Source organism: Ranitomeya imitator, chromosome 6, assembly GCF_032444005.1.
Source record: "Ranitomeya imitator isolate aRanImi1 chromosome 6, aRanImi1.pri, whole genome shotgun sequence".
NCBI lineage: Eukaryota > Metazoa > Chordata > Amphibia > Anura > Dendrobatidae > Ranitomeya > Ranitomeya imitator.
The window spans coordinates 481185438-481208304 of record NC_091287.1 but is presented as its reverse complement, the minus strand read 5'-3'; the positions used below and the strand labels follow the sequence as shown (position 1 = coordinate 481208304).

The 22867-nt window shown below is 46.2% G+C and overlaps 1 protein-coding gene across 2 annotated transcripts in view; it reads left to right on the top strand.

The window, feature by feature from the left end:
- Positions 1-22867, top strand: part of LOC138642949 (cytochrome P450 2D17-like) — a 172228-nt gene that overhangs the window by 88642 nt on the left and 60719 nt on the right. Inside the window, exons 3-5 of one of the 2 annotated variants that reach the window (XM_069731582.1) lie at positions 14009-14161; positions 14278-14438; positions 17867-18040. In XM_069731582.1, the coding sequence (XP_069587683.1) occupies positions 14009-14161; positions 14278-14438; positions 17867-18040 (488 nt within the window). The remainder of the gene's footprint in view (positions 1-14008; positions 14162-14277; positions 14439-17866; positions 18041-22867) is intronic. The other variant, XM_069731583.1, reaches the window with a different exon arrangement.

Here is a 22867-nt window from a genome sequence, read left to right as displayed (position 1 = left end):
AAAAGTTGCAAAATACTCCGGTCACATGGAAGCGCACAGGACACAGATGAAAGGATTAAAAGTTTCTTTGTTTATTGAAATCCACGGATTTCAATAAACAAAGAAACTTTTAATCCTTTCATCTGTGTCCTGTGCGCTTCCATGTGACCGGAGTATTTTGCAACTTACAGTTTATTCCTCTCCTGAGGCACCCGGCAGGAGCTGCATCGGACCTTTCTCAATCAACATCTCCCCTGACCGCCAGCCTGGCGCTCCGTTAGCCTGTCCTTTCTGTAATTGCATCCTACCACAAAAGGCTCGCCAAAACCTCGAAACAAACTGGGAACCTCTGTCAGAAACGATATTCTCTGGAATGCCATGTAAACGAACCACATGCTGGAAGAACAATGGCACCAAATCAGAGGAGGAAGGTAATTTAGACAAGGGTACCAAATGGACCATCTTAGAGAAGCGATCACAGGCCACCCAAATGACTGACATCTTTTGAGAGACGGGAAGATCTGAAATAAAATCCATAGAGATATGTGTCCAAGGCCTCTTCGGGACCGGCAAAGGCAAAAGCAACCCACTGGCACGAGAACAGCAGGGCTTAGCCCGAGCACAAATCCCACAGGACTGCACAAAAGTACGCACATCCCGCGACAGAGATGGCCACCAAAAGGATCTAGCCACTAACTCTCTGGTACCAAAGATTCCAGGATGACCAGCCAACACCGAACAATGAACCTCAGAGATAACTTTATTCGTCCACCTATCAGGGACAAACAGTTTCTCCGCTGGGCAACGATCAGGTTTATTAGCCTGAAATTTTTGCAGCACCCGCCGCAAATCAGGGGAGATGGCAGACACAATTACTCCCTCTTTGAGGATACCCGCCGGCTCAGATAAACCCGGAGAGTCGGGCACAAAACTCCTAGACAGAGCATCCGCCTTCACATTTTTAGAGCCCGGAAGGTACGAAATCACAAAGTCAAAACAGGCAAAAAACAGCGACCAACGAGCCTGTCTAGGATTCAACCTCTTGGCAGACTCGAGATAAGTCAAGTTCTTATGATCAGTCAAGACCACCACGCGATGCTTAGCTCCTTCAAGCCAATGACGCCACTCCTCGAATGCCCACTTCATGGCCAGCTACTCTCGATTGCCCACATCATAATTTCGCTCAGCAGGCGAAAACTTCCTGGAAAAGAAGGCGCATGGTTTCATCACCGAGCAATCAGAACTTCTCTGCGACAAAACAGCCCCTGCTCCAATCTCAGAAGCATCAACCTCGACCTGGAACGGAAGCGAAACATCTGGTTGACACAACACAGGGGCAGAAGAAAAACGACGCTTCAACTCCTGAAAAGCTTCCACAGCAGCAGAAGACCAATTGACCACATCAGCACCCTTCTTGGTCAAATCGGTCAATGGTTTAGCAATACTAGAAAAATTGCAGATGAAACGACGATAAAAATTAGCAAAGCCCAGGAACTTTTGCAGACTTTTCAGAGATGTCGGCTGAGTCCAATCATGGATGGCTTGGACCTTAACAGGATCCATCTCGATAGTAGAAGGGGAAAAGATGAACCCCAAAAATGAAACCTTCTGAACACCAAAGAGACACTTTGATCCCTTCACAAACAAAGAATTAGCACGCAGGACCTGAAACACCGTTCTGACCTGCTTCACATGAGACTCCCAATCATCCGAGAAGATCAAAATGTCATCCAAGTACACAATCAGGAATTTATCCAGGTACTCTCGGAAGATGTCATGCATAAAGGACTGAAACACTGATGGAGCATTGGCAAGTCCGAATGGCATTACTAGATACTCAAAATGGCCCTCGGGCGTATTAAATGCAGTTTTCCATTCATCGCCTCGCTTAATACGCACAAGATTATACGCACCACGAAGATCTATCTTGGTGAACCAACTAGCCCCCTTAATCCGAGCAAACAAATCAGATAACAACGGCAAAGGGTACTGAAATTTAACCGTGATCTTATTTAGAAGGCGGTAATCTATACAAGGTCTCAGTGAACCATCCTTCTTGGCCACAAAAAAGAACCCTGCTCCTAATGGCGACGATGACGGGAGAATATGCCCCTTCTCCAAGGACTCCTTCACATAACTCCGCATAGCGGCGTGCTCAGGCACAGATAAATTAAACAGTCGACCTTTTGGGAATTTACTACCAGGAATCAAATCGATAGCACAATCACAATCCCTATGCGGAGGTAGGGTATCGGACTTGGGCTCATCAAATACATCCCGGTAATCAGACAAGAACTCTGGAACCTCAGAAGGGGTGGATGACGAAATAGTCAGAAATGGGACATCACCATGTACCCCCTGACAACCCCAGCTGGACACAGACATGGATTTCCAATCTAATACTGGATTATGGACTTGTAGCCATGGCAACCCCAACACGACCACATCATGCAGATTATGCAACACCAGAAAGCGAATAACCTCCTGATGTGCAGGAGCCATGCACATGGTCAGCTGGGTCCAGTACTGAGGCTTATTCTTGGCCAAAGGCGTAGCATCAATTCCTCTCAATGGAATCGGACACTGCAAGGGCTCCAAGAAAAACCCACAACGCCTAGCATACTCCAAGTCCATCAAATTCAGGGCAGCGCCTGGATCCACAAATGCCATGACAGAATACGATGACAAAGAGCAGATCAAGGTAACAGACAGAAGAAATTTTGACTGTACCGTACCAATGGTGGCAGACCTAGCGAACCGCTTAGTGCGCTTAGGACAATCAGAGATAGCATGAGTGGAATCACGACAGTAGAAACACAGCCCATTCAGACGTCTGTGTTCTTGCCATTCAACTCTGGTCAAAGTCCTATCGCACTGCATAGGCTCAGATTTAAGCTCAGGTAATACCGCCAAATGGTGCACAGATTTACGCTCACGCAAGCGTCGACCGATCTGAATGGCCAAAGACATAGAATCATTCAGACCAGCAGGCATAGGAAATCCCACCATGACATCCTTAAGGGCTTCAGAGAGACCTTTTCTGAAAATAGCTGCGAGCGCACCTTCATTCCATTGAGTGAGTACGGACCACTTTCTAAATTTCTGACAATGTACCTCTATCTCATCCTGACCCTGACACAGAGCCAGCAAATTTTTCTCTGCCTGATCCACTGAATTAGGTTCATCGTACAGCAATCCGAGCGCCAGAAAAAACGCATCGATATTACTTAATGCAGGATCTCCTGACGCAAGAGAAAATGCCCAGTCCTGAGGGTCGCCACGTAACAAAGAAATAATGATCCTAACTTGTTGAACTGGGTCACCAGAGGAGCGAGGTTTCAAAGCCAGAAATAGTTTACAATTATTTTTGAAACTCAGAAATTTAGTTCTATCTCCAAAAAACAAATCAGGAATAGGAATTCTCGTTTCTAACATAGAATTCTGAACCACAAAGTCTTGAATATTTTGTACTCTTGCCGTGAGCTGATCCACACATGAAGACAGACCCTTAATGTCCATTGCTACACCTGTGTCCTGCACCACCGAAATGTCTAGGGGAAAAAAAAGGCAAAACACAGTGCAGAGAAAAAAAAATGGTCTCAGAACTTCTTTTTTCCCTCTATTGAGAATCATTAGTACTTTGGGCCTCCAGTACTGTTATGATAAGGTAATTCAGTACCACAATGGACATAGAGGTCAGAGCACATACAGTGACCTGACAATAACCCAAAAACATAGAACAAGCTCTGAGACGTGGAAACTCTGCTGACCGCAATCCCTAATCCTCTCCAACACACTAGAGGCAGCCGTGGATTGCGCCTAACGCTCCCTATGCAACTCGGCACAGCCTGAGAAACTAGCTAGCCTGAAGATAGAAAATAAGCCTACCTTGCCTCAGAGAAATACCCCAAAGGAAAAGGCAGCTCCCACATATAATGACTGAGTTAAGATGAAAAGACAAACGCAGAGATGAAACAGATTTAGCAAAGTGAGGCCCGACTTTCTGAACAGAGCGAGGATAGGAAAGGTAACTTTGCGGTCAACACAAAACCCTACAAAAACCACGCAAAGGGGGCAAAAAGACCCTCCGTACCGAACTAACGGCACGGAGGTACACCCTCTGCGTCCCAGAGCTTCCAGCAAGCATGAAAAAACAAGACAAGCTGGACAGAAAAAAACAGCAAACAAAATAGCAAAGCGGAACTTAGCTATGCAGAGCAGCAGGCCACAGGAACGATCCAGGAGGAAACAGGTCCAATACTAGAACATTGACTGGAGGCCAGGATCAAAGCACAAGGTGGAGTTAAATAGAGCAGCACCTAACGACTTCACCACATCACCTGAGGAAGGAAACTCAGTTGCCGCAGTACCACTTTCCTCCACCAACGGAAGCTCACAGAGAGAATCAGCCGAAGTACCACTTGTGACCACAGGAGGGAGCTCTGCCACAGAATTCACAACACATGGCATTCCAGAGAACATCGTCTTGGACAGAGGTTCCCAGTTTGTTTCGAGGTTTTGGCGGTCCTTTTGTGCTAAGATGGGCATTGATTTGTCTTTTTCTTCGGCTTTCCATCCTCAGACTAATGGCCAAACCGAACGAACTAATCAGACTTTGGAAACATATCTGAGATGCTTTGTTTCTGCTGATCAGGATGATTGGGTGTCTTTCTTGCCTTTGGCTGAGTTCGCCCTTAATAATCGGGCCAGCTCGGCTACTTTAGTTTCTCCTTTTTTCTGTAATTCTGGTTTCCATCCTCGTTTCTCTTCAGGGCAGGTTGAGCCTTCGGACTGTCCTGGTGTGGATACGGTGGTGGACAGGTTGCAGCAGATTTGGACTCATGTGGTGGACAATTTGACATTGTCCCAGGAGAAGGCTCAACGTTTCGCTAACCGCCGGCGTTGTGTTGGTCCCCGACTTTGTGTTGGGGATTTGGTTTGGTTGTCATCTCGTCATGTTCCTATGAAGGTTTCCTCTCCTAAGTTTAAGCCTCGTTTCATTGGGCCATATAAGATTTCTGAAATTCTTAATCCTGTGTCATTTCGTTTGGACCTTCCAGCTTCTTTTGCCATCCATAATGTGTTCCATAGGTCGTTGTTGCGGAGATACGTGGCGCCTATGGTTCCCTCCGTTGATCCTCCTGCCCCGGTGTTGGTCGAGGGGGAGTTGGAGTATGTGGTGGAGAAGATTTTGGATTCTCGTGTTTCGAGACGGAAACTCCAGTACCTGGTCAAGTGGAAGGGTTATGGTCAGGAAGATAATTCCTGGGTTTTTGCCTCTGATGGTCATGCTGCCGATCTAGTTCGTGCCTTTCATTTGGCTCATCCTGATCGGCCTGGGGGCTCTGGTGAGGGTTCAGTGGCCCCTCCTCAAGGGGGGGGTACTGTTGTGAATTCTGTTGTCGAACTCCCTCCTGTGGTCGTGAATGGTACTTCGGCGAGTTCTGTCCATGGACTCCCTCTGGTGGCTGTGAGTGAAGCTGCTGCTTCTGAGGTTCCTTACACAGGTGACGTGGTTTATCCTTTGGTTGGCTGCTCTATTTAACTCCACTCAGATCGTTACTCCATGCCAGCTGTCAATGTTCCTGCATTGGTTCAGTTCGCTCTTGGATCTTTCTGGTGACCTGTCTTCTCCAGCAGAAGCTAAGTTCCTGATAGTTATTATTTGTTCATTGTTTCCTTGTCCAGCTGGTTATCATGATTTTGTCTTGGTAGCTGGAAGCTCTGGGATGCAGAGTGGCATCTCCGCACCGTTAGTCGGTGCGGAGGTCTTTTTGCACACTCTGCGTGGTCTTTTGTAGTTTTTTGTGCTGACCGCAAAGATTCCTTTCCTAACCTCTGTCTGTTTAGTAAGTCTGGCCTCCCTTTGCTGAAACCTGTTTTATTTCTGCGTTTGTGACTTTCATCTTTACTCACAGTCAATATATGTGGGGGGCTGCCTTTTCCTTTGGGGAATTTCTCTGAGGCAAGGTAGGCTTTATTTTCTTTCTGTAGGGCTAGCTAGCTCTTAGGCTGTGAAGAGGCATCTAGGGAGAGTCAGGAACGCTCCACGGCTATTTCTAGTTGTGTTAGGATTAGGGCCTGCGGTTAGCAGAGCTCCCACATCCCAAAGCTTGTCCTGTGTGAGTTTAACTATCAGGTCGTGTCGGGTGCTCCTAACCACCAGGTCATAACAGTTGAGACCGCTGCACCGCCAGACCTCTCTGCCCCAGGCCCGCGCCCCTGGCCTCCTCGTCACCAGGGGGGACCCGAGTGTGTTGAGACCACTGCACCGCCAGCCCTCTCTGCCCCAGGCCCCCGCCCCTGGCCTCCTCATCCCCAGGGGGGACCCGGGTGTGTTGAGACCACTGCACCGCCAGCCCTCTCTGCCCCAGGCCTGTGTCCCTGGCCTCCTTGTCATCAGGGGGGACCCGAGTATGTTGATACTGCTGGACTGACAAACTACTCCGTCCCCGGCCAGTGCCCCCAGCCTCCTTATCGCCAGAGGGGGTCCAGGTGCATGAAGCTCTCCAAGAAAAACAAAATCCAGCTCACCATACCGACATTCCCAGGAGCTCGGAGCACGGAACCGCTGTGTCAGGGCGTGGATGAACAGGAAAGAGAAGGAGATCCAGCTCAACGAAATAGTGAAAAAACCATAGTTTATTTCACTTAAAATATAGTGAAAGGACAAAACATCAGCATACAAAAAAATTAAAACCAAGGTCAACGCGTTTCTGGTGACTAAGCACCCTTAATCATGATCATGATTAAGGGTGCTTAGTCACCGGAAACGCGTTGACCTTGGTTTTAATTTTTTTGTATGCTGATGTTTTGTCCTTTCACTATATTTTAAGTGAAATAAACTATGGATTTTTCACTATTTCGTTGAGCTGGATCTCCTTCTCTTTCCTGCATGAAGCTCTCCGCCCAGCCGACCTAGCAGGTGACCTGGAACGGTCTTGATGACTAGACCCGGACGGGCCAGCCCGGTCGTGAACCCTCCCACGTAGACGGGCAGGCAGCTCGACACTGCTGCCTGCCTCACCATCATCCCTACGCTGAACGCTGGATTCTGGCAGCAGGGGGGTGCCCTGCTGCTGCCTGCTTGCTGCTTGTTGGCACCTGGTGTTGCGCCTGGCAGGCCCCCTTGAGGGAGCGCCGCCACAGGTACCTGCCGCAGGTGGTGAATCCGGACTCCTCCTCGCCTCTGCTACTGGGACTGGCTGCGTCCCGCCAAGTGCTGCTGCTGAATGCCCCCTGCGCGCCGGGGACCGGCGGGATTCTGAGATGGCGCCAGCTGCGTGCTGCCTGGCTTGCTCAGGCCGCACTGCCAGTCCGGCGCTCACTGCAGCAGCAGTGGTGTTCGGCGCTCGTCGACGGGCGCATGCAGGCCGGGTAGGTGGATTCCTGCTGGAGCGGGCACGGCGGGGGGGACCGCGCCACTGCACTCACCACCCGCAGGGTCCCTGGAGGGGCTCTGGAGCCTGCACCTGCCATGCGCCGCCACCTCAGGCAAAAGTCTTTCTGGGGGCCTGGTCCTCCTGCCCCTTGCACTCACTCCAGCTCTTTCTACTGCACCGAGTATAGAGGAAAGCTGGGCTTCAAGCCAACCTCCCCTCCTGGACCGAGCCACCTCTTGCAGCCGGGCCATCAACGCCTCTGCTGACTCCATAAGTTACGTGTCTGCTTCCTCCGTGGATATGGGATGGAATGACGGTTTTCCCGCACTTTTCCCAACACCCCAGATCCCCCCTCCTTAAAGCTCCTCCCCCCCGCTACCATCCACCTATCACGGCCCTTAGCATTTATTTGAAAACCCCCCGGCCAAATGCAGTCATAGGGGGCCTCCATATAGCTGCGCCCTACTCCTGCCCCGTCTGTATTGCATGCTTTCTGTCACATTTTAGTGGTTCATATAACTGTAGAAAAAAGCATTTGAAAGTTTGCTTACCATACAATCTCCTGGGGTACATTTTTTGTTTTTCTAACATTAAAAATAAATAAAATTTGCTGGGTTATATTTCTCAACTACAGTATTGCGTGTTCTTGGGTATGTTTAGTTGGTATATAACCCTCCAAAAACTTCTTTAAAATGTATTGGTATTATATTGCTATGAGCCTCATAGGTTACTCCATCTTCTTGGGTACGTTTTGTTGCTATAAAAGCCAAAAAACTTTATTGGTATAATAAAGCTCACCTATAGACTATCTCGTAGTCTGTAAAACATTTCGTTGTGTTCAGTTAGAGATACAGGGTTAGTGCGTGCTCTCGTCCACTGGCCCCACTTTCTTTAGAAAGACTGCATGGACCAGGGCTCATGCCACTGAATGTCTGCTCTGTCTCCCTGTGGGCAGAACACTACTCAGACAACACAGGGTGAGGGTAAAACAGAGTGTCAATAATTTATTGAACCACCAACAAACAATAGCATATAGTGCAGTCCCAGCAAATACCCAAGATGGTGCAAAATACAGAGTCTCACCCTTCTGCTGACTCACCGGGATTAGAGCTGTTTCCAGGGCCGAGTACCCCCACCTATGGCTCCCTGGTTTTGGTGGGCCCCCACAGTGAGATGGTAATGACAAGCTTAGGAAGATGACAGTCCATTGATGTACGAGGCCAGGAGACTTGATTGTCCCAACCTGGATTCTTTAAATGTCTTTGAGGGTTCAGTGATGTTTAATGAGGCAGCTCTGTATTTCTTCAGTTGGAACCATGATGCCATGATTTCTGTAATGTTGAGTCTCTCTGAACACAGGCAGATCCTCTTTTTTATAGGTCGCAACTTTTCATTTAGGCATTCCACCACCAGCTTAGGGGAAGGTGGAATGAGGCCATCCCTCACTGCTGGAGTGTTCAATCAACATGCATAGATTGTCCTTCCTATTGCAGAGCACAGATGGGTCAACATATTAACAAACATTCAAACATTGTGCCTTTGTTGATAGTAGAACAATACTAGGGCTGCAATACTATGACATATACAAAAGGTATTCAGCAGCCAGTCAACAAATGGAAGCCACTGAACATTAATTCAATGATCATAAGGGTCAACAGTCATTTCGACAGGAACTCTAGCTCATGTATCTGGACCTACTGAAATAATATGTCTGGATATCTCAGATTAAATGCGACGTCGCCACACACGTTGCAGATTGGGTGCGGTTTTTTTGAGAAAACCTAAAGCAAAACCTGATGCCAGTAGAGTGAATGAGAAACCTGATGTGTCATGCACACATTGAGTATTTTTTGATTTGCAGATTTGGTGCAGAAAATAATCTGCTGCATGTCAATTCTCTGAGCGTTGTTCACCATTGACTTCATTCCACTCCAATCAAAAACGCTGCTGCATTTTTTTTTCTGTCAAGAAATACAGAAATGGTGAATAATAATAATAATAATAATCTTTATTTTTATATAGCGCTAACATATTCCGCAGCGCTTTACAGTTTGCACACATTATCATCGCTCTCCCCGATGGGGCTCACAATCTAAATTCCCTATCAGTATGTCTTTGGAATGTGGGAGGAAACCGGAGTACCCGGAGGAAACCTACGCAAACACAGAGAGAACATACAAACTCTTTGCATATGTTGTCCAAGGTGGGGGTTTGAACTCAGGACTCCAGCGCTGCAAGGCTGCCGAGTGTTAAAATGTCACTCAATGTGTGCACTAGGGTGCCAAGGAAATGCATGGTAAAAATTAAGTAGCAAGTTTTTGAAGGTCTTGTCTCCTAATATTGTTCCTTTTTGGTCATAGATATTTTATAATTTTCTTTTTTTAAGATTAGTTATCATTTACTGATTGCTCAATGGCACATCATGTTGCAGTTTTAAATGTTTGTTTAGTATTTATCGTCATGCATATCCCGCGTTATGTATGGTATGTTATGCCGTTTACCGATCAGATTAATTACATTTACATGAAAAACTGAACTGACTGCTACTCAGTACTGATACATTACCTATACACACTCCCGGAAGAAGGCTGAGCGCCGAAACGCGCGTTGGGGACGGTGGGTATCACAGGGCTCCAGGCACTTCCAGGTAATTATTATGATCCTATTCAGACACCTGTTGCTTGACTTAGATGTGGCACACAGCCTGTTTGGAGTCTTTGCTCTGATATTTCTTTATTTTAGATTCCATAGCACTACTTATAATGTGTACGTGTAAATTATTGAGCAATTTATTTATTTCTTATACACCTGTTGGTGCCTGGTGCTTACTGTGATCCCACTTAGGTTGGCTTACCTCAGTCACATCCTTATAATCGTGTTCTATGTAATTGTTTATAATAAAGCTTTGATACTTTTTTATTTATTGATTCCTGGTGGTGCTTGTCCTCTATATGATTTTCAGTATTGATACATGTACAATGTACATAATTGTGTAATACATTATTGTAGCGTTTCCCTTACTTCGGGTCTTGGGGAACACTCGCTTGCACGGGAATAACGCATACAGGCACGATATCTCACACAAATCAATCCATATGGTTTATTAATTGTCTCCGCGACGTCATCACAGGCCCTGCGCGCCTGCGCTAGAAAGACCTGCCATGACGTCACGGTCATGTGACCGTGACATCATCACAAGTCCTGCGCTCATACCAACTCTGGGACCGGAAGCTGCCGTGGACTACAAGGGGTCCTTGGAAAGGTGAGTATATGTTTATTTTTTATTTTTTAACCTGTGACAAACCTGGCTGGGCAATATACTACGTAGCTGGGCAATATACTACGTGACTGGCCAATATATTACGTGGCTCTGTCCTGTATACTACTTCGCTGTGCAATATACTACGTGGCTCTGTGCTGTATACTACGTCACTGGGCAATATACTACGTAACTGGGCAATATACTACGTAACTGGCCAATATAGTACGTGGCTCTGTGCTGTATACTACGTCACTGTGCAATATACTACATGGCTCTGTGCTGTATACTACGTCACTGGGCAATATACTACGTCACTGGGCAATATACCACGAGGCTGCGCAATATACTACGTCACTAGGCAATATACTATGTAACTGGGCAATATACTACGTGGCTGGTCAATATACTACGTGGTTGGGCAATATACTACGTGGCTGGGCAATATACTAGGTGACTGGGCAATATACTACGTGGCTAGGCAATATACTATGTGGGCTGTGCAATATACTACGTGGACATGCATATTCTAGAATACCTGATGTGTTAGAATCGGGCCACCATCTAGTTGAATAATAAGCACACTACCAAATCATAACAGAGCGCGCCTGCTGCATGAGCCCCCACTATCACTGGCATTATCAGGCAGTCATGCGACCATGTTTGCTATGTGCATGTTTCGACTAGAAAAGTTTGGTTTCTCTCAATTGAAGAGAATTGAGAGAAGCCGAAAGAGTTGTCATATGACTGGTTGACATCAGCGATGCTGGGGCCATTGGTAATGTACATGGGGGAAATGATTAAATGTCAAGTGGGCACTTAAGAAGCATTATTGTTTTATAGGGGCACCAGTAGCAAAGCTCCCGGGTGGTAGAGGGTGCTGAGCCGGCTGTCAGTCAAGGTAAGGGGCGTAGTTACAGCTGCCAATCTCTATACACAGAGCGGTGACTGAAACACTGCCCCTATGCCTGGAAGAACAAGGCTGCCGGGAGGAATAAAGTTACTTTCCTCCTGTCAGTGTGAGCAGGTAGCAGGATGCAGTTACGGACAGGAGACAGAGCAAGAGTTAACGTAATTGTACTTGAACGGGGGTATACTCAGTGCAGGGAGGGAAAGGTTAAAACTGGGGTTTAACAGTTGGTATAAGGGGGGAAAGAATGTAATAAGTTAACCCTTGAGAACTGTTATCTCTATCAGTCCGACGGCTTCCTGACTGAAGAGGTGGGTACGGTGGCACCAACATGGTCAGCGCAGGGTGGATCCAGTGTGGTCCTGTGGGCAACCTTGAGTAGAATCCCAATGGCAATTGGTTGTCCTTGGCATCTTTAGCGAGTTCCTTGGTCCAGGGTTTGCTGCACGGGGCTTAGTATAGTCCACAACACTAACAGAGCCCAACGTGGCTCGACAGATGTACACCAGGAAATATGAGCACAGTTCACAGTGAGTCCCATGGTCCTTCCTGAGCGGTGCGCACGCGTCACTCACTAACCCGGAGCATCTGGCACCTTGTGTCGCAGGAGCCAGCAGGCACACAGCAAAATTCTGGTCACAGTCTTTGTGAGTTACCGCAGGGAAGCACGAGTGCAGGTCTGCGCTATTCCGTTTCTCAAGAGTTTCTTCCAAGTCTGTCTGCTTACGCGCAGTCAGGCTTTTTTTTAGTTGTCATGCCGCCTGCTTTGTCATGCAAAGGTTGGTCCAGGTCTCTAAACTTTCCCCCGGACAACAGAGGAGACAGCCCCGACAGTTGCGGATGCGGCACAAGAGAGGTACCAGTCCAGTTCTTCTTACAGCAGTGTGACTCTCAGTGCAGGCGCTACACGGTGTCAGAACAATATTAACTATTATGCTGTGTTTTGGTGAAGCAGTGGGGACATCATTCTATGTATATGGGAACTCTGGCGCACATCATACTGTATATACAGGAGCTGGGGGCCCATCATACTGCGTATAGCAATGGGAGCATTATACTGTGTATAAGGTAGCGATTAGCTCATTATACTGTGTACAGAGGAACTGTGGGGGACATCATACTGTATATACCGGAGCTGTGGGCCCATCATACTGTGTATAATGGAGCTGTGGGCCCACCATTCCATGTGTAGGGGAGCTGTAGGGAATTTATACTGTGTATAAGTGAGTGGTTGGCCCATTATACTATATATAGGGGAACTGTGGGGGACATGATCTTGTATGTGTGGGAGCTGTGGGCCCACCATACTGTGTATAGTGGAGCTGTGAATGCATTATACTTCACATAGGGAAACTGTTGGCCCGATACACTGTATGTAAGGGAGCTCTGGGGGGCATTATACTTTCTATAGTGGAGCTCTGTCGGCATAAGACTGTATAAGGGAGCTGTGGGCTCATCATACTATGTATAAGGGAGCAGTGAGCTCATCATACTGTATATAGGGGAGCATTGGGGACATCATATTGTAAATAGGGGAGCAGTGGAATCATTATAGTGTGTATAGGGGAGCTGTGGGGGCTATGTACTGTGTATAGGGAAGCTGTGGGCCCTGCATACTGTGTAAAGTCGAGCTGTACATGGGGGCTACTTGGAGACATAATTAAATATTAGGTGGACACTTAAGCATTATTGTTATAGGGGCACTTAGAGTATTGTGACCATCAAAGTTGCATATGTGATATTATTACTTTCTAGAGACAAAATGTGGAAGGCACTAGCAAAGGGCATTACTGTTTTCTAGGGGTGAATTTTACTATTTAGAGAGCAAAAAGGAGTCATTATTACTATGTAAGGTGCACAGTGGAATATTTTGTGGGGCAGTAAGAGGAGCCGTTATTGTACCGCACAGCAAGTGCTGTGAGGAGTTTGCACAGGTTGGGGATACATGGGAACAGGGCTGGAAATGTGAGAAGTCAGGTGTATCATTGTAATCTGCAGACAAGTCCTGGCTGGAGAAGTTGTCATGTTGGTCTGGGCCAGATGGAAAAGACAGGAAATGTGAACGACTCTATAAAAAGCAACGTCAGTTGTAATTCACCATCTATAACTGTACTGTGATCTCTTATGTGGTCTGCAGGACTGGTATCTACCATTATATGGTCACCATATAGTAATATCAGTATTTGTTTTTGTATATAGATTTATTTTCAATCACAGAGCGGTCATCTTGTGATTTTCCCCTATACTTACAATTAGGGTATAGTCAGGATTACCTGGTTTGGGGGACTCTCAGATTTTTCATCCCCCTAAGCTGAAACCCTAGATATGCCTCTGTGGTGGTATCTACTTATAATTTTGATTATTATTTTATTACTTTAAATTCAGCACATTCCTATCATGTACTGCAATAAGGGGCATGAGCCGTGCTCCTCTTCAGAGCTCAGCAGCACCATCTGATATATAGATGTTCTTCCCCAGGGATTGCATTCACTGGCTACGGTCAACATTGGAAGGAGCAAAGACGATTTGCCCTATACACTTTGAGAAACTTTGGCATGGGAAAGAAATCTATGGAGGAGCGTATACGAGAAGAAGCCAGCTACCTCTGCTCTGCATTTCAGGCCAATGAAGGTACCTAAAATGGCAAACTTTTATTCTAGCTATTCTTATCAACTATTGTACTAAAAAGAGAAATGATGTACAAAATACAATGTAGAACTGTTCCTTTTTTGGTTGTCTGTTTTCAGGACGTCCCTTTGACCCCTTTATGGTGATTACTAATGCCGTCAGCAATGTCATCTGCTCAATTATGTTTGGAGATCGATTTGAATACAGCGATTCGTCATTTCAGAGAATGATTTATCTGCTCAAAGAAACGTTTGAGCTGGAAACAAAACCCATCACTCAGGTAAATATTTATTCACTAGATCTGTCGTGTACATTATCTATATACGGTATCTATATATACTATATGTATCAGCCAATTTATTAAATTCTCACATGGATACAGTTTGTAATACCTATCTATTTTTATAATGACTTTGCTGGCAGCTCTGGTGATGGAGGAGGCAGCGATGCCGGTATCTCTGGTGTAGGCTCCATAGAAGCTTGTTGTAGCAATACCTAATTAAAGGGAACCTGACATCACCAAAACATGCCACCAATCTGCAGGTAAAAAATGTTAAATTCCAGCTACAGAGAAATTGAAGTTTTAATCACAGTGCAATCATCCTGTAACTACTCTCTCTGAGTCATCGGGGTAGTGCATGACAGTGATTAAGTCACTGCTCAATACACTGGGAGATCGACAGGACACTTTAAGAGGCAGCCTGCCCTCAGTGTATGTGTGCAGTTCGAGCTGTTATGCCAGGGCATGATTACAGCCAAGCTCCCAGTATACTGAGCAGTGACTAAAAATTTATTTTCTCTGTGATGCCACACTTTGTCAGCCGGCTACATTGGGTTTTTAATGCTTTTTACCTGCAGATGGACCCAATAACTGCAGGTCAGCATCATATTTTATTATTGCGTGATGCTTATTTTTGGTCTGGTCAGGCAATTGTTGTAATAGTTTTTTCCCTATACTCCTGGTGCGCTATCCTTGATTCATTCTGATCCTGCTTGGCTGACCTCCTGGTATCTAACCCCACCTACTACTCTGACTTCACTATGTCTCTAGATGTACTTATTTTTGTCTCTGTTCTTGTCCCTCCAGTTTTTGACATGGCTAGTCTGACTACTTTTGTCTCAAGCTCATACCTCTGGCCAGCAGCTACTCTGAGGTCACAACTTTCCTATTGTAGATACCTATATGAAACTGGCTTGCGACAAGTCTGCCTGCAAGAGGCTTTTTGAGTTGATAGCCATAAACAGACACTATATCTATGGGAAATCTCAAGGATCACTCAGTGAAATCAGTCTATGGCAGAATATACACTGCTCAAAGAGATGATATAAAAGGAACACTTAAACAACACGCTGTAACTCCAAATTAATCACACTTCTGTGAAATCAACCTGTCTAGTTATGAAGCACCATTCATTGTGAATCAATTTCTTCTGCTGCTGTGCAAGTGGAACAGACAACAAGTAGAAATAATAGGCAATTATCAAGACAACCCCTATAGCAGAGTGGTTCAGCAGTGGTGACCACAAACCATTTCTCTGTTCTCATCCTTTTTGGCTGTTGTTTTGGACATTTTTGCAGTTTATCATTGCTCTCACCCCAATAGGTACTGTACAGTAGCATGAGGCCGTGTCTACAACCCACAGATGTTGCTCAGGTAGTGCAGCTCATCCAGGATGGCACATCAATGTAAGCTGTGACAAGTAGGGTAGCTATGTCTGTCAGCACAGTGTCCAGAGCATGTAGCAAATACCAGGATGCAGGCCAGTGCAGGCCAGGAGATGTGGAGGGGGCTGTAGGAGAGCAACAACCCAGCAGCAGGTCCGCTACCTCCTCCTTTGTGCAAGGAGATACAGAAGGAGCAGTGCCAGAACCCTGTAAAATGACCTTCAGCAGGCCACTAGCATCCATGGGTTTGCTAAAACTGTCAGAAACAGACTCCATGAGGGTAGCATGAGGGCCCGACATCCACAGACCAACACCGTGCACAGCAACCAACATTTGCCGGGGAACACCGAGATTAGCAGATGTGACAATGGCGTCCTGTGCTCTTCACAGATGAGAGCAAGCTCAAATTGAGCACATGTGACAGTCTGGAGACACTGTGGAGAACATTCTGCTGCCTGCAACATCCTCCAGCATGACCAGTTTGGCAGTGGGTGAGTAATGGTGTGGGGAAACATTTCTTTGAAGGGCCGCACAACCTTCCATGTGTGAACCAAACATACCCTGACTGCCATTAGGTACCGGGATGAGATCCTTAGACCCATTGTGAGACCATATGCAGATGCACTGTGCCCTGGATTCCTTCTGATGCATGACAATGCTAGGCCCCCTGTAGCTGAAATGTGTCAGCAGTTTGTGCATGATGTGGACTGGCCAGCCAATTCCCCGTGTCTCGTTCCATCAACTAACGCCATGTTTTAGCGCAGACTGTCCAGGAGTTGACTGATTCTTTAATCCAGGTCTGGGAGGAGATCCCTCAGTAGAACATTTGCCACCTCATGAGCAGCATGCCCAGGTGTTGTAGGGAGGTCATACTGGCATGTGGAGGCCTAATACCCTACTGAGCATCATTTCTGTCATGCTGTGATGATCTTCGATAAGGAAGGGGGACCTCAAACTGGAACTGGGACCCTATCTATCCCTGTCCCGGGGTACTCTTGTAGGTAGAGAGGCCCGAGTCTCCGACTTACTATGCTCCTGTCAAACCCTAATTTGTCCCCTTCCCCACCACATGAGGCATGTTGTAGAAATGTTAGGTAAACAAAACACAAAGACAAAACAGGGAAACTAGAAAACCTCTATCATATAAAAGCACTGACCAACAATAGTGAGGAGGCCAAGGATAGGGAGGAATAAACTAAATGAGAACAGGGACCAGGAGATAAACACACATGTACTACAGCAAACTTTAGAACAGTGCTGGAACAACTTTACTCCAACCATTTAGCTTTAGCACTGCACAGGAAGATGAATCTTTCACAGGCAGGGACAAGAAGGTCTGACCATTTTTTATAGAAAAAGGTAATGATCAGATCAGAAGCAGCTGAAATGAAGCTGCATGTTTCTTACCATAATAGTAAGGGTTGTTAACCTCTTCAGCACCAGAGGAAACTACCGTATATACTCAAGTTTAAGCCGAGATTTTCAGCCCATTTTTGGGGGCTGAAAGTTCCCCTCTCGGCTTATACTCGAGTCACACTGAGGGGTCGGCAGGGAAGGGGGAGCGGGGGCTGTCTAATTATACTCACCTGCTCCTGGCGCGGTCCCTGAAGGTCACTGGCTCCCCGGCAACCCAGCTTCTTCCTGTTCTGAGCGGTCACATGGTACCGCTCATTACAGTAATGAATATGCGGCTCCACCTCCCGTAGGGGTGGAGCCGCATATTCATTACTGTAATGAGCGGTAACGGTGACCGCTCAGTACAGGATCACTGTGGAGTCGACCTTCACAATAATTTCCTGGTGGATTTCAAGTACAAATGTCCAACATTGTTGGGAATATAATTGATTAGGGCAATGAGCCACTGGATGTCTTGTAAATCAAGAGTACCCAAACTATTAACATGAAAGTTTTGCTATATTGATATATTGTTGTATAAAATGCGCTCCTTTTGTATTAATCAAGCACTGAACTCTCCACTCTATTGAATATTTTGCAAGTGGATCTCGTGAAGGGTAAGATCCTCGTAAAATGTTTTGCCTTTAGCTGTACAAAATCTTCCCCTGGCTGATGAAGGTGCCTGGGCCGCATCAGAAACTTTTCACTATCCAACGCACTTACCTAGACTTTTTACGAGCGATCATCCAGAAACACAGGGAAACCTGGGATCCTGCAAGCAGGAGGGACTTCATTGATGCCTTTTTTGAGGAAATAGAAAAGGTAAGAAAACACTGTATTAATCCATGTTTCAGGTACGTGTGTCATTCGTTTTTTTTTTTTTCATGGATGCCATGCGCACATGTGTTTATGCAAACCACACAAAGACTGTCTGTTTTTTTTTATCAAAAACAAGGGTTAATACAATCCTATGGGTCCGTGTAAAGCACATGAATGGCATCCATGTGTCATACACGCGTCGTAAGTGTTTATCGTTGCAAAGTATAGGAGAAGCTTTGGAATAGATCTTTCTTGAGCCATACCAGAAAAAAAAACTGATGGTACACTGATCTGAAACACTTAGGACACCGCTACTGAAAAAAACGCATTATACGGACTTGTAACAGGGAACCTTACTGATATATGAAATTGTATAATCATTAATTTTATAGGTTCCAACTTCCATTTAATCTAATCTGTAGGTATATCAGACTAATATGTATTACCAGCCCTCCTTACCTCTAATAATCTTACTTTAAAGAGATTTTCAGTTTTTAGGAAACCCTTGTCTTAAAGTGCAGTTTGTTTTAAGAACCAATCTGTCCTTTACTCACTCTCCCCAGGTCTATGTTGCTGTTACCGGTGTCTGTTATTGTCTGCAGCAGTTGACATCACTTCAACAGCTCTGTAGCCAATAATTGAGCTGAGAGGCTCTGACACAGTATGAACAATTTGCTTCTGAGCTCACTGAGGTGAAGTCATACTGACACTGTTGATAAAAACTGACAAGGAGAACAGCAAGGGAGACTCAGGACTGCACCCCAGGAGGGGAAAAAAGCACAGTTTGGGGTTTTTTTTGCATTAAAAGAAAAAACTGCAGTCAAGGGATTGGAGTTTTCTGAAAATGGAAAAGCATAGAATGACTGTTGAAACTAAGTCCCGCAGTTCGGGGCTTCATAGCGTGGCCAATTTAAATACACCTTCCCACCTGCTTGTTTTTCCTCTATCCACCCTCCCCTAAATGATCCAGAGAAGGGTGGATATAGAGGGAAAACAAGTAGGTGGGAAGATGTATATACTGTACATGTTTGGCCTCGCCATGAAGCACCAAGTGCCTATACTTAAACAGTCGTGTGTGTGCTGACAGTCCCTTTAAATCCACCATAAAAAACCCTACCATCCTTTAAGGGTATGTGCATATGTATTTCATTTTTTTTCAGGTCCAAGGAATGAGGCAATAGAACCTGCTTTCTTTCTCATCTACTATATAATTGTCTAAGGGTCACTTCCGTCTTTCTGTCCTTCTGTCTGGCTCGGATATTCTTTGGTCGTGGCCTCTGTCTGTCATGGAATTCAAGTCGCTTATTGGTCTCGCCAGCTGTCTGTCATGGCTGCCGCGACCAATCAGCGACGGCCACAGTCCGAATAGTCCCTCCCTACTCCCCTGCAGTCAGTACCCGGCGCCCGCTCCATACTCCCCGCAGTCACTGCTCACACAGGGTTAAAGCCAGCGGTAATTGACCGCGTTATGCCGCGCGTAACTCACTCCGTTACCGCCGCTATTAACCCTGTGTGACCAAGTTTTTACTATTGATGCTGCCTATGCAGCGTCAATAGTAAAAAGATCTAATGTTAAAAATATTTTAAAAAAATAAAAAATCATTATATACTCACCTTTCCCGCTCCTCACGATGCTCCGGTGACCGCTCCATGCAAGCAGCAGGTTCCGGTGCTAAGGATGGCATGCGACAAGGACCTGCCATGACGTCACGGTCATGTGACCACAACGTCATCACACCCTGGGACTGGAAGCTGCCACATGCACCGCGCACAGGCGACAGAACTACAAGGGGACCTCGGATCGGAAGGTGAGTATGTTTATTTTTATTTTTTAACCTGTGACATACGTGGTTGGGCAATATATTACGTAGCTGGGCAATATACTACGTGGCTGGGCAATATACTACATGGCTCTGTGCTGTATGCTACATCACTGGGCAATATACTACGTCACTGGGCAATATGCCACGTGGCTGGGCAATATACTATGTTTCTCTGTGCTGTATACAATGTCGCTGTGCAATATACTACGTGGCTCTGGCTGTATACTACATCACTGGGCAATATACTACATCACTGGGCAATATACTACGTGGCTGGGCAATATACTATGTCACTGGGCAATATACTTCGTCACTGGGCAATATACTACGTGGCTGGGCAATATACTACGTGGCTGGGCAATATACTACATGGCTGGGCAATATACTACGTGGCTGGGCAATATACTACGTTGGCTGTGCAATATACTACGTGGACATGCATATTCTAGAATACCTGATGCGTTAGAATCGGGCCACCATCTAGTCTTTCTTATATTTATCTGGCGTCACCCTATCTAGTTTAAATTTCTCAAGTGGCAATAGAGAAAATCTCCACATATTCGTCCTTCCATATTTTATCCCTATTTACTTGTTTTAAATGAGCACCTAATGAACCATTGAAGCATACATATACTTCTCCCCTAGCTCTATCATCCAGATTCACCAAATTCACAGTGGTGGTCAGAGAAGCCAAAAGATCAACAAAGCTAACAGCTGCTCGGGGGGGCACTGGAGCAACGTTATCAGCTGCCACATTCATACGAGGTGCACAAGAGCCACTACTGCGAGTGGTCATCGGAACAGCCATCTTATATCCTTTGTTATGATCCCCACTCGGCTCCTCACAGCCTCAGGCACAAGAACATTGCCAGGAGTACCTAACGCAGTCATTGCCCCACTTGGTCTGTAGCTGTTCATCATATAAGATGAAGCAGGGACTTCAGCTGTATGCCAACAACCAGGACTCCTTGAACTACAGTCATGGCCAAAAGTATTGACACCCCTGCAATTCTGTCAGATAATACTCATTTTCTTCCTGAAAATGATTGCAAACACAAATTATTTGGTATTATTATCTTCATTTAATTTGTCTTAAATGAAAAACCCAAAAGAAAATGAAGCAAAAAGCAAAACATTGATCATTTCACACAAAACTCCAAAAATGGGCCAGACAAAAGTATTGGCACCCTCAGCCTAATACTTGGTTGCACAACCTTTAGCCAAAATAACTGCGACCAACCGCTTCCGGTAACCATCAATGAGTTTCTTACAATGCTCTGCTGGAATTTTAGACCATTCTTCTTCGGCAAACTGCTCCAGGTCCCTGATATTTGAAGGGTGCCTGCTCCAAACTGCCATTTTTAGATCTCTCCACAAGTGTTCTATGGGATTCAGGTCTGGACTCATTGCTGGCCACCTTAGAAGTATCCAGTGCTTTCTCTCAAACCATTTTCTAATGCTTTTTGAAGTGTGTTTTGGGTCATTGTCCTTCTAGAAGACCCATGACCTCTGAGGGAGACCCAGCTTTCCCCCACTGGGCCCTACATTATGCTGCAAAATGTGTTGGTAGTCTTCAGACTTCATAATGCCATGCACACGGTCAAGCAGTCCGGTGCCAGAGGCAGCAAAGCAACCCCAAAACATCAGGGAACCTCCGCCATGTTTGACTGTAGGGACCGTGTTCTTTTCTTTGAATGCCTCTTTTTTTCTCCTGTAAACTCTATGTTGATGCCTTTGCCCAAAAAGCTCTGCTTTTGTCTCATCTGACCAGAGAACATTCTTCCAAAACGGTTTAGGCTTCTTCAGGTAACTTTTGGCAAACTCCAGCCTGGCTATTTTATGTCCCGGGGTAAGAAGTGGGGTCTTCCTGGGTCTCCTACCATACAGTCCCTTTTCATTCAGATGCCGATGGATAGTACGGGTTGACACTGTTGTACCCTCGGACTGCAGGGGAGCTTGAACTTGTTTGGATGTTAGTCGAGGTTCTTAATCCAACATCCGCACAATTTTGCATTGAAATCTCTTGTCAATTTTTCTTTTCCGTCCACATCTAGGGAGGTTAGCCACAGTGCCATGGGCTTTAAACTTCTTGATGACACTGCGCACGGTAGACACAGGAACATTCAGGTCTTTGGAGATGGGCTTGTAGCCTTGAGATTGCTCATGCTTCCTCACAATTTGGTTTCTCATGTCCTCAGACAGTTCTTTGGTCTTCTTTCTTTTCTCCATGCTCAGTGTGGTACACACAAGGACACAGGACAGAGGTTGAGTCAACTTTAATCCATGTCAACTGGCTGCAAGTGTGATTTAGTTATTGCCAATACCTGTTAGGTGCCACAGGTAAGTTACAGGTGCTGTTAAAGGGAACCTGTCACCCCATTTTTTCAGTATGAGATAAAAATACCGTTAAATAGGGCCTGATCTGTGCTTTACAATAGGGTATTTTTTGTCCCCTGATTCCCCACCTATGCTGCCAAAATACCTTACAAAAGTCGCCGTTTTCGCCTGTCAATCAGGCTGGTCTGGTCAAAAAGGTGTGGTCACAGCGCTGTTTCTCCCCCACATCTTGCTTATGTTCCCGTTGGTGGCGTAGTGCTTCTCGTATGCGCAAGTGCCTAATGCACTGCGCAGCTGTAGAAAAAGAGCGCAATCTGCGCTATTCAGCGGTTTATTGGTGGGCGCGGCCATCTTCCTGAGGCCGCGCGTGCGCAGTTGGAGTGTTCTGCTTCCTGGAGCTTCAGGAAAATGGCCGCGGGATGCCGCGCGTGCGCAGATGGAGATCGCGGCGGCCATTTTCCTGAAGCCGAGATGCGTACTCGGCTTCAGTAAAATGGCCGCTGCGATCTTCATCTGCGCACGTGCGGCATCCCGCGGCCATTTTCCTGAAGCCCCGGGAAGCAGAACACTCCATCTGCGCACGCGCGGCCCCAGGAAGATGGCCGCGCCCACCGATAAACCGCTGAATAGCGCAGATCGCGCTCTTTTTCTACAGCTGCGCAGTGCATTT